The sequence below is a fragment of the Cystoisospora suis genome, assembly GCF_002600585.1.
Source record: "Cystoisospora suis strain Wien I chromosome Unknown contig_3612, whole genome shotgun sequence".
Lineage (NCBI taxonomy): Eukaryota > Apicomplexa > Conoidasida > Eucoccidiorida > Sarcocystidae > Cystoisospora > Cystoisospora suis.
Window position 1 is genome coordinate 1 of NW_027156407.1, and position 12,792 is coordinate 12,792.

Below are 12,792 nucleotides of genomic sequence, written 5' to 3' on the forward strand. Positions count from 1 at the left end.
CGGTAGAGGACGTGGGGAGTTGTTGAGGGGGGGGGGGGTGTTGATGCGTGAAGAGAGATGGAGAGGAAAGCTTAAGTTCATTGAAGCGTCTCAGTCTCTGCGCCATCTTGGATTTGTCGAGTCTTTCTTCTCTTGTTTCTTCTATCATCTCTTCTATCGCTTCTTCTTCTCCTCCTCCTCCTCGATGCGGGTGCATGCCTGCTATGTTTTTCTTTCGATCGTCTCCATAGACCCCATTCATTGAGGAGAAAGAAGGACAACTGTGAGGAGTCTCTTTATGGCTTGCAACATGATAGTCATCCCCCCCTGTTGATAGGCTATCATGATGACGAGAAGAAGAAGAAGAAAGGAGAGATTTCTCGAGACGGCCTCCTCCTCGAGGTGGATGGGGTGTCATAGAGGTCGCCGCAGAACTCATTGCAGTGATAGAGAGACGCTGTCCGTCGGCTTTTCTTGTTGAAGTGTCACTTGATCTTGTTGAGAGAGAGGCCCCTTCCTCTCTCTTCTGATCCCATCTTCTTCCTTCACGAGGAAGAGTCAAAGAAAGTGGAGATGAATCTTTCTTTTCATCCTCATCTTCTCTCCCTCTCTTCTCACCTCGATGTTGATGAGACAAAGAAGAACTTCCCAGCATCGATGATGGTCGAAGTTCTCCCCTTCCTCGGCTAGTCTCTGCTTGTGTAGTAGACTGAATGAGCTCCCCTGGGTGATCATGATCAACCCTAAGTGGAGAAGGAGACTTCTCATCTCTTCTCCTTTCTCCTTCGTCTTCTCCTCCCCCTCCTCTTCGTTTTTCTTTTCCATCAAGAAAGATCGGTTCTCTTCTCTGCCCCCCAGGTTGTGTCTTGCCATCTTCTTCTCTCTCCTCGATCTTTTTATGGGGATCACCTCCACGTCTCTTGCATGAAAAGGAGACATCGTTATTGTTCTCGAGGCCGTCTCCTCCCCCTCCTCTTCTTGAAGGACCCATGATCTCTCCTCCTGATCTGGATGGAGGGAGTGAGACAACTAACGAGGCTGACGAGGAAAGTGAGGATGAAGAAAGTCTTCTTGGTCTTCTTCCATCGTTCTTTTCTTCTTCCTCTTCTTTATCACCTCTTCTATCTCGACCCTCTGTGATTTCTCTCCTCCTTTCATCTTGGAGATGTTCATCGAGATTTCTTCGAGGACCTCTGGATGTAAGCCAACGTTTCTCAGATGTCGACACACTTTCAAGCGATTGACTTGAACTTCTTTCTCTTCTTCTTTTTGGAGGTCTCTGGCTCACAAGAGGGTCTTCTCCTCTTCCTCTTTCTTCTTTTTCTTCATCCTCAAGGCTTCTCTCTCTTCTTCTCCCTCGGTCTTCTTCATAGAGATCCTCTTGTCTTCTCTCTCCCTTTGAGAACCCCCAATCCCCCTTCCTCTTCTTCTCTTCTTCATCTTTCTCTAAGAGACCATCTCCTTCTTCTCCCCCTCTACGACTCCCTCTAAGAGTAGTAGTAGGACCACGCTCATGAGTACCATCGTCATTATACATCTCTCTCTCATTCTGTAGAGAATCTCTTCTTCTCTCCCTTTCGCTCTCTAGATAAGAGGGGGGAGAACCTCCAGGAGGTTCTTTTGTCTCATATCGATAGCGACGGCGACCCGCCTGTTGCGAGGCTGTCCTATTCGTAGGAGAGAAGGTAGAAGAGCTGCTTCCCCCTTTATCTCTATTCGACGAGTTCTTCTCAAATAGATTCCTCTGGTGATCTGAGACAAGTCTTCTTCTTCTTATTCCACCTTCGAGACTACGACTTGAAGAGCAACTCCTTCTACTCTTCTCCCGATAACCTTCTTCTTCGATTCTTCTTGAGAATAGTCGCTTCTTCCCCTCGATTCCCCTTTCTTCTTCTTCTGCCTGACGATCCTCTTCATTCTTTCTTCCTCTTCCTCTTCTTCCTAGATCTCTTAGAGAAGAATCTTCTTCCTCTCTCTCTCGGGTTGACGCCGCTCCGAGTCTTTCTACCTCATCCACACGAGCATCGCTACCTCTCCTCGATGAAGGAGGGAAACGTTCATTTTTTCTCTCTGGGAGAGTAGGAGAGGCAGCCGTCAAAGAAAGATTTCTCCTTCTTTCTCTTTCAGAGAGGTCATTCTCTTTCTCAAGTTGTTTCTTCTCCGCTGGTAAGAAGTGACGAGGATCCTCGAGAACGTCAGTCGTCCTTTGAAAGGTTCCTTCATCGTAACTCTTTCTCTTCTTGTCTCTCCTTGAAGAAAAAGAGGAAGAAAGAGATACACGACTCCCTTCACGTCCATTCTTAGCCTGCTGTCCTTCTTCATCTTCCTGTCGTTCTTCGTCTCTTTCTTTCGTTCTCCTTCTTCTTCCCCCTAAGGCTGTAGGGTCATCGTCATCCATAGAAGAAGACGAAGATTTCAGGAGAAGATAACTGCGAGAAGAAGAAGAAACTCCAGAGGGGCGAGTCCCTCCGCGACGGTCTCTATTCATTCTTTCTTCCTCTTCTGCTTCTGTGTTCTTCTCTGCCCGGCTTCCCTCAAATCGCCCGCTTGTAATGCCTCCTCCTTCGCAGCTATCTCCACGGCTTCTACGTATTGTTAGATAGGGCCTTGACACCCCTGCAGACATCGTCGTCTTCTCCTCACTACTATTCCCCGCCTCTCTTCTTGTTTCTCTCTGATCACCCCAAGCACTACTACTCCTCCTACTACTACTACCACTACTCTTATAAGTAGCCGGGAATCCCGGAGCTTCTCTCTCGATTCCTCGCTCTCTGCTTTCTCGAGGACGATCTTCTTCCTCTCTGCGACTGCTGCTGGATGAACTCATCCCTCTTTCATCTGGAGTAGATCTTCTTTCTCGCCTTTCTTCTTCTTCTACTTCTATGGAGAACGATCTTCTTCTTGCTCTTATGCCTTCTTCTTCGGGAAGGTCATCACCTGCAGATAAGACACGTCTCAGACCTCTCTCGGACGGGAGAGAAGAAGGAGGAGTAAGAGACGACTGCCTGCTATACTTACGGCTATCGAAGTATCGATCTGAATCTCTTCTATCTTCTTCTGTTTCGTCATTTCTTCTTTCAGCCAGCAGCCCTCTTGGGAGTCTCGGATTCTCTCTTCGTTCAAGTCGGCTCTCTAAGAACCTTTCGCCTTCGCTACTTCTACTATCTCTCCTTCTTCTTCTTCTTTCGTTTTCTCTCAGAGAAGACGATGAAGATAAAGATCTTGAAGGCCGTCTCTTCTCACCATCTTTTCCTGTCTCAAATTCTCTCTCTCCTCCTCCTCCTTCTCTGTAATGCCTCCTATCTTCTTCACGACGACCGCGATGAGAAGACAAGTTGAGACAGCCCTCTCGAGTTGAAGCATTTCGATCTTCTCCTAGGTGAACTTCTTCTTCCCGTCTATCTAAGTCTCTCTTATAGGAGCTGCTCCACATCATATCTTCTTTCTCAACTTCCCTCCTTCTTCCTCCTCCTCCTCTTCGATCACATTGGTCTCTACTACGATCTCGTGGGGTCCCTCGGAGATCTTCACGTGAAACATCTGACGTTCTTTCCTGTTGAGAAGCCACCTGGCCATGAGGAGGAGAGCGAGGCTTCCCCTCTCTCTCATCGACATCATTGATACCTGAACTTCTTCTTCGTGTGCTTATCCATTGTGAGCCTCCTTCTCCCTCTTGCCTTTCTTCTTCTCGTTCTTCCCCTCTACCTCCTTCTCTCTTTCCTTCTTCCATGGACTGCAGAGAAGACATCCCTCGCTGACTCGATCTGTCTTCTAGTTGTTCAGCATCTTCACATGACGGCCTTCGCCCCCTCCTTTGAGCGCAGGGCTCTGTGAGGGAGGGGTCGTCAGTGGGGTGTGGTCGAGGGGGGAGAGGCCGTCGTTTTTCGTCCGGAGCTCCTCTTCTCCCTCTCTTGTCAAGGGAAACACCCCCCAATGATGAAGAGCTGTCTATAATATCTTCTTCACTATCGCGCGTTCGACCCTTTCCTTCTCCTGCTCTTCCTTCTTCTCTTCTCTCATGAGTCTCCCCTCCACGGGGAAGATCTTCTGGAGCTTGGAGTCTTTTCCTCGACATCTCAGAGGATCTTCTTTCTGTGTAGGAAAGATCTCTGTCTTCAAGGCTCCCTCCTCTACGAAGAGGATGAGGAAAGATCTCAGCATCACCACGCATAGGAGATATGCTTCTATCTCTCTGTCTACCGTGGTCTCCATCATCTCCATCTCCTGGCAATCTCGAAACCTCTTCTTCTTCTTTCCTTGATCTCTCTTCTTCTCCTCCTTCTGCTTCTCCTCTGCCTGCACCTGGGAACCTCGAAGAAGAAGACGAAGCACGACAACCTTGCCTATATCGGTCTCTTCTACCTTCTTCTTCTCCTTCTCCTTCTCTTCTTCTTCCCTGTGACCTGACGTCGATAATCTCCGTCCAATACCGATGCGGTTCTCCTTGTCCTTCTCTCTCGTCCTTCTTATTCTCCCCTTCCCTTCCTTCTCCTCTCCTAATAGATGAGGAGAAAGGTTCTGAAGCATGGCCCAAAGCGAGATGAGGAGAGGTAGTATACGAGTCTGAACTTTCCCGTCGTCGCCTTCTTCTCGAAGGAGAGAGGTCTTTCTGCTTTTCATCTCCTTCATCTTCAGCATGAAATCTCCTTTCTTCTCCACTCCGTTCTCCTCTTCTTTCTTCATCATCTCGTCGATCACTACCTCTACGTCTCTCTTCTTCAAAGCTGTCTCTTTGTGACTCCCCTCTCCCCCCACATACCGGGGGCATATAGCGCTCTCCTCCTCTCCTTCTCCCCGTCAAAACACCCTCATGACTTCCTTCAAACGAACTCCGTCCTAGACCGCCACCTTCTTCTTCTTCGTGTGCATCTGTTCCTCCTCTTTCGATGCCTCTTCTTTCTCTCACTCCCCGATCATGACGATCTTCATCATCTACCTCTTCTTCCTCTTCCCCGTCGCGGCTCTTCCCTCTTTGTTCTTTTCCTGCTCCTCTCCCATCTGAAAAGGATGCGCGACGATCACGAAGCCCCGAGGAGGACAGCGAAGAAGAAGAACGAAGAAAGCCACGGCCACCTGACGTCGTAAAAGATGAAGAAGAAGGAGACGGGTGCTGATGTAGATGACTCCTACTACCACTTCGAGTATCTCCTCTCATATAGCTACGATGATCTTCTTCATCTTCGTTTCCACGTCGGTAAGAATACGGAGGACGAGGCCCCACGCGTGGCTCTTCTTCTCTCATTCTCACTCCTTCTTCTTGTTCTATTTCTCTTTCTCTTCTCAACGTAGGAGGTGTAAGGACAAGTGGACGTGCGGTAGCCGGAGCATGAGGTGAAGAAGCAGAAAAGTCATCGGGGTAAAAAGAAGAGCCAGGCTGATAAGAAGAAGAAGATGAGAAGCCCTTACGATCTGGAGGAGGTAGGGGCGGTGGAAGGACAGTAGGAGAAGGACGGCTTGATCTCTCAGATCGGTTTTTATTCTCTGATGCGATGACACCTATCTTATCAGGAAAGACAGAAGGAGGAGAAGAAGAAAGAGAGAAAGAAGATGAAAAAGAAAATCTTCCTGATGGAGGTGGGAGAATACGTGGTCGACCAGGCCTTCCTGGACCAGTCATGCTTGGCGATGAAAGAATAGCCGACGAAGATGACGAGAAGTGAGAAGTCTTTCCTCCTCGAGAAAGATATGCTGATCCATCTCCTCCCCGTCCTCCCCCTCGACCTCCTTCTCTTCTTCTGGACGATGGAGAAAGAGAAGACGCGTAACGTGAGAAGCGGTCATCATCTTCATATCCGTAATCATTCTTCTTCGCCCTGTCTCCGTCTCTGTCTCTTTCTTCCTCTCCTCCCCTAAGATCACCACCTTTCTTGGAAGCTTCAGAGATCTTCGGGTCCATCTCTCCAACTTGACGAGGAGGATGCCGAGAGAAAGCTTCATCATCTGCAGAGAAACTCGATTCCCTTCTTCTCCCTTCTTCTACTTCTTGCTCTTCTCGGTCTCTTGATCTTAATCTCCCCCCTCCTCCTCCTCTCCCTAGTAAAGAGAGAGGGGGTGCAGAAGAAGGAGAAGAACAACGAGGGTGAGAAGAACGATGATAGTCCATCCGCTTCCCTACTACGGCTCCAGCTTCACTGGGGCTTTCACTGCCTACATAACTACGAGGAGAAGGACGATGATGTGGATGAAGAGCAGCAGGGGGAGGAGGAGGAGGAGGACAGGAGAGAGGAAGAAGATCTCCTCTTCCTTGTCCTTCCCCGTCTCTTCCTTCGAGAAAAACAAGACCTTCCGAAGAGAGAGGTTCAGGGGGAAAGGGACTTGAAGCAAGTGGAACTCCAGAAGGATGCTGGGAAGAAGAAGAAGGTGATAGAGGGCGACGATCTTGAGAATAATGATCACGAGGACCCACCCCTCTTCCTCTTGCTGTATCTCCAACACCGGATGGCGGAAGAGGAGGAAGAGGAGGATGGGGAGAATAAGAACGACGATGACGATAAGAAGAAGAAGAAGAAGGAAGCTCGGGATGCCGAGACGAACGTCCTGATGATGTGGATGAAGATGGAGAAGCACAACTTCGACGATGTTCTCCCGGAGGACGATGCAGAAAAGAATTTTCTTCTTCGTCTTCTCTTGGTGAATGAGTCGACCCCGGTCTTATACCCATTGTCTGTCTTGAGGAGTGACGATCTCCTTCTTCACGGGAGGAAGAAGAAGACATCTCATAGTAAGAGGAAGGAGGCGGCGAACGTGAAGGAGAATACAACGGTCGAGGTAGACCTCTCCTGCTTCTTCTTCCTCCTTCTTCTTCCTCTCCCTCATAACGACCTCCCCGTCTTTCTTCTTCTCGATACTGTGGGGAGGAGAGATGAGGTTCATGACTTCCTATCTTCTTCAGATTATAAGGCAAACCACGAGGAGACCCTGCACGAGGAGACGAGACAGGAGGTGAAGTAGGGAAAGCTCTCTGATAATGATGATGATGATGATACTCATCTCTCCCCTCAGGACCTTCTTCTTCTCCCCCCTCTCCTCTTATCCACTCCCTCCCCTTACTAGGACTATGACGACTTCTACATCCTCCAAAACGATCACCATCATGGTGATAGGAAGGAGGGAGAGGAGGAGGAGGACGAGAAGAAGAATGAAGAAGAGAATGTGAAGGGTGATCTATCATATCACGACTTCTAGGAGAAAGAGAAGAGGAACCTCGACGATGGCTAGGAGAATAGCCACTCCCCCGTCGATGTCCTGTCTCGTCTCCTCCACTTCTACGGAGATCATTGAATTCTGAACTATCACTGTTTCGACTGCGATGTGGAGGGCGAAGATGCTGGGGCTGAGATGAGCGAGAATGATTAGGAGACAGACCATGATGACGAGGGAGGCCATCCTCATGATAACTTTCGCGAGAGGAGAAAGAAAGACCATCACCTGGTGATGCAGAAGGTAAAGGAAGAGGAGGAGGAGGAAGAGGTTCTCTAAAAGGACTTGGGGTCTCTTTTCGATTTCTCCCTAGTCCTTTCATCACGGCAACGTCATCCGCAAAATGATCAGATGACTCAGGGGTTCCTCTTCCTCCTCTTCCTTCTCGACCCGTGTGGTCACTAGAGCTATTAGATGAAGAAGATGAAGACGATGAAGAAGATGAGGAAGGAGAGAAGGATCTTGATCTCCTTCCCCCCCTTCCCTTTCGTCCTCTAGTACCTCCTCCTTCAACTTCTCTTCCTCTTTCTCTGTCTATGACTTCTCTTTCTCCTCCTATCTTGCGGCTCCTAGGATGATGAAGATCTTCTTCTCCATGGTAAAAAGAAGGTCTTTCGGAATGATGAAGAGGAGAATGATGTGGAGAAGGAGAACCGACCCCACGTCGATACGGAGGTCCCTCTCTTAACAGATTGGAGGAAAGATCTCCATCGAGAGGAAGGAGCTCTCTTCTCCCATCTCTCTGCACGAAACCCTCACGACTTCCTCCTCCTCTCCCTCCGTCTTCTTCTCCGCTTCTACCAGGCGATGTCCTCCTCATCATTCTTCTATAATCCGAAGAACGTTCGGTAGATACACGTGAAAAGCGTGGAGACAAGAACCCTTCTCCCCTGTTGTGGCTATCGTAATGGGTATCTGCTCTTCTCGAACCACAGCCACGAGGAGAAGAATAAGGCGGAGGAGAGAGACGACCGCGACGAGGAGATGTAGAAGAACAAGGAGAGACTCCTCTACTATTTTTCTCGCCCATCTCATCGCCTTCATCGCGACTCTGTGAGGATCTCTTTGGACGTGTACACCGAGAGGAATACGGGCGCCCCAAAGAGCTTCTCCGACTCCCTATCGACCCCCCCATACCTTTCTCATCACGTTCTCCAGACTGCAAACCAGCCACTTCACACTCTGATAAGAAAGAAGTCGAAGACGCTTTCGACACTGCAGAAGGAGACACAGGGCGAGTACGAGGAGCATGAGGAGGCAAAAGAGGGGGTGAAGTGGATCTGAGACGTGCATGATGAGAAGAAGAAGAAGAAGGAAGTGAAGATCTCAGAGGAAGAGGAGGACGTGACGAAGAAGAAGAAGAAAAGGATTTAGATGATTGACGAGAAAGACGACGGCCTTCAGAACCGTCATCTTCTGTTGCACCCAAGGCTCTCGAGATAGATGAAGCAGAAGAAGAGTCAACTTGCTCTTCTTCTCCTCCTTCTTTATCACCCTGCACGTGATCTCTCTCTTCTCTGGCTTCTTCTTGTTCGTCCCTTTCCTGGGATCTCCGAGAAATACCTATCTCCTCCGGATGTGAAGAGGCTGATAGGGAATTATCAACGTTGGTAGACGAAGAAGCAACACATGTGGGCTCTTTTGAGCTGACTGAGGTATGTTTCGACTGCTGTGATTCTTCTGCTTCTTCATCGGTCTTCTTCTCATGAGGAGAAGAGAGCGAATGAGATGAAGAAGAGGCCGATGACAAGAAGAGAGATTCTTCCACCGAAGAGATACCCGCCTTCGATGAAGAAGAAGATTTATCGTCTCCTCTCTGCAGTGGACTTCCTTCACATCCTGTGCTTTTCTTCAGCTTCTCATCTTCTTTCTCGGTGGGGTCTAATCTCTCCGATAGACTTGTCTTCACACTCTCATGCTTCCCTTGTCCCTCTTCTCCTGTCTTCTTCGGCTTTATTTCTTCCTCTCTCCTCTCCTTTTCTCTCTCTTCACCTCCCCCACCTTGGCTGGCCAAAGAACATTCTGTCTTGGGCGCCTTCGGTTTATCAACTGAAGATGCTGAAGCAGAAGAAGAGAATATCGATGAGCTACGAGCTGTCTCGCTATCTTCTTCTTTCTTCATAACCTTATCTCCCTCTGTCGGTACCGCACCCGATTCTCCCTCTCCTTGTTGACCTTCTCCTCGCGTAGGAGTGGAGGATGAAGGAAGAGAGGAGGAAGAAGATAGATCATTACTACGAGGGGGCTCCCTGGTGGAGAGCCCCGGGGTTCTCGATGATGGACGAGAGGAGAATGAGGACGACAACGACGAAGAAGAAGAGAAGGAAGATGATGATGACGAAGAAGAAGGACCTTCAGGTAGTGTGACACGAGAGAAAGGCTTATTAGGCAGAAAAGAAGAAGAAGAACAAGCTGAAGAGTCAGGTTGGAAAGATGGCGATGGACTCTCATCTCTCCTCTTTTCCCCCGGCAGAAGAGGAGGAGGAGGCGAGAGAGAAGATGCACTTCGACTGCTAATATTACTCACGCTCCGGCTGTACAGCACAATCGAAATACCCCAGAAAGAGAAGACGAGTTGCACGCATACACCCTCATACCAGACACACTGGGGAAGCGAGAAGAAAGAAAAGCACTGCTTCCACATGACGATGTTCTTCATATCTCGCTAGACCTAGAGAGAAACAGTCGATACAGCCAAAATGTATACTTCCTCCTAACCCGACAGAAAAAGGAGAAAGATGTGATCCAAAAGGCGTAACGAGTCTACACATCTCTAGCAACATACGGAGGTAGATAGACTCATGTAGGTACGTCGGGAGTATGTACAATCTGAGAGAAGAAGAAGCAGGAGAACACCAAGACAGAGATAGGGAAGAAGAGAGGAAAGGAGAAGACAACAGGGATGGAGGAAAGAAGAGTAACGAACCTGTTGTTCATCGAGTGCATGCATAACACACCGGTCGACTATGAGAAAAATACCGAGAGATTCTATTCCTCTCCTCCCCTTGCACAGGAAGTAGGCCTACAGTGGGGGGTTTCTTAATGGTACTATCTTCTTACTGCGCATGTGCCTGTCTTTCATAGCCACACATATTCATAGGGTGCATCCGTCTATCCTTGGATCACATATATACGAAGCCATAGATAGATATCTGTGTGAAGGATGATATTTAGAGAGATGAATTATGAATGAGAAGGGGAGATACGCAATGAATGCTGTCAGGTTAAAAAGAGAGAAGACACATCACCCCCTTTGTTCACATTCAGACCTGCGGGAGGTAACTCTAAATTGTATACACCAATCTGATTGAATCGTAAAGAACACCCTCAGCAGCGATATCTTTCTATGGACCTCCCCTATCAGGAATAAACAGCATACCTTCGACTTCGTTTTCTGTCTCCCAAGTCATCACTCTCTCTGGTCTCATTCCACCATGACGAAGAAGAAGATGTGTCGCCATCTCCTTCGCCTTCTCCCCCTGCTGCTCGATGACTGCCTTCTTCTCTCTCTCTCTCTTCTTTATCTCCCTCTATCCTTGAATTCGTCTTTCCCCCGCCTCCTAAGTCCGCCGGAAGGACTTGTCTCTTTTCTCTCTCCCTTCTTTGCAAAGACGCCGTAAAAGATGGCGACGGCTTAAGTGTACATGAAGAGCGCCCTCCCGATCGAGGACCTCCAGGTGATGTACGTACACCCGGAGTTGGGTGACTACTACTACTACTACCACTGAGACCATCAGACAATCGAACGCCACCCGTGCGAAAGACCCCTTCGCTATTTCTTCTCTCATCTCCCTCTCCGCTACCTCTGCGATAACGCGAGGAAGAAGAATGAAGAGCCTGGGGAGATGAAGACGAACACGATGGCAGTGAGAGAGGAGGGGGAAGAGCATGCCCCCCCGACCGGCGAGAAGAAAGAAGAGGCTGTTGCTGTGAACGTGATGTAGTACTAGTCCTAGTAGTAGTAGGTGAGGAAACTGGGGAATCTCTCTCATGCCGTCCATTTTCACAATACCGGGGAAGACAACGAGGAAGTCCTCCTGATCTCCCTCTTCCTACTAGGCCTCTCCCTTCGAATCGGTTTTCATCCCCTCCTCCTTTGCTCATGCAAAGCGAAGAAGGAACGTCTCCTTCTCTTGTGATTGAGACGCCACGGGGAGAGACAGGTTCTCGGGGGTCTGTAGAAATCTAGAGAGACAAGAGAAGAAACGAAACGAAAGAAAACAAGTGGACGGTTCTCCAAAGCAAAAAGAAGAAATCGACTTTCTTACCTCGTAGACACGTACACCAAGCAAGAGACAAGCACGCTTCTATCGCGACCTTAAAAGCCTTGCGAGACGTAGAGGTCGAGTCCCTCTCTCACGCACAAAGCACCCGTCGAACTTCCCCCTTAGAACGTCTCAACCCTTGACCAGGATAGACAAGAACCTCTGTCCTGAGAAAAGTGACGATCCATCTATCTCCATGGGGCAGGCACGTCGGTATGTAGATCTACATGGATATAAACATGCACATGTCTCCCGTGTATAAGAAGTAGAGAAGGGATGGAGATCTGAAAAACACCTACGTGTGCCAACCAACGACGACCCCTCCCTCCCCACGACTCCCAGTCCTAAGAGAACTCACATGTAAGAATTCTCAGTTGGCGGGGTGTATAGACACCCGTCCCCTTCCCCGCATGCATGAAGTTGGGCCTTCTGGGTTCTTGAAGACAGCCCGCTCAGGCACAGAAAGAATTCCAGAGCATCGAAAGATACAAACAGATCTGTCTATTCAGAAGGAGGCGTAGATGTGTATGAGCCGGTACGTAGATAGGCATGTAGGCGTATGTACGTACCGGAACGGGTTCGCCGACATCTCTGTCGGAGAGAGGACTAGCATCCCTTAGACCCAAATCGTCATCATCTTCTTCTTCTCTCCTGCACTTCTCTCCTTCTCTTTCTCTTACCCTGTCACCTCCACCTTCCTCTTCTGGTGATAATCTCTCTCTTCCCCTTCCTCCCGCTACGTCTGTCGAACTACCAGGGAGACTGTCTCGTCTCCCCCCCATGTCTCCTCTCGTTGGTGTGATAATGGGTCTCCCTGTCCCCCAGTGTGTTCTTCTTCCTTCTATCGGATTCTCTCTGTCTGGCGAAGTTCTTCCTCTCCTTCTCCCCGCTTCACCTGTTAAGTCACCCCGGTCATTCAAGTGACTGGAAAGAGGATTTTCATCTCTTCTTCTCCTTCCCTTACTGTCTTGTAACCTTCCTTCTCTTTCTTCTCCTCCACGTCCCTCACCCCTTCCTCTCCCTCCTGCCCAATCATCTCTTCTTCTTTCAGAAAAACCTTCCTGTTCTCCCCCCCCCCGCCTTTCCCTCTGGTCTCCACCTGGACTACTAATACTGCTATGACTAGGGTCGTGATGGCGATGATAACCCTTCCTATTGTCGTCGTCACAATAGTCCTTATCATCTGCTCTCTTCTTCGTTCTTCTTCTTCCTCTTTCCCTTTCGTTAGATAATGAATGGCTTGACCTTAAACTTCTTCTTCTCTCTTCATCTTCACCTCCACCACCCCACATCATACTCTCCTCTTTACTTTGCGGTGTCCGTTTCGTGGAGAAGACAACTTCTTTTC

At 49.0% G+C, this 12,792-nt stretch overlaps 1 protein-coding gene across 1 annotated transcript; it reads right to left on the reverse strand.

Annotated features, from left to right (window-relative positions):
- Positions 1–12,724, reverse strand: CSUI_007012 (uncharacterized protein; the record flags this gene model as incomplete). Its single annotated transcript, XM_068067162.1, has 3 exons — positions 1–9,713; positions 10,559–11,364; positions 12,014–12,724. Coding segments are annotated over 3 exons (11,230 nt in total), but the record flags the coding sequence as incomplete, so codon positions are not given.
- Positions 12,725–12,792: the final 68 nt, after the last annotated feature.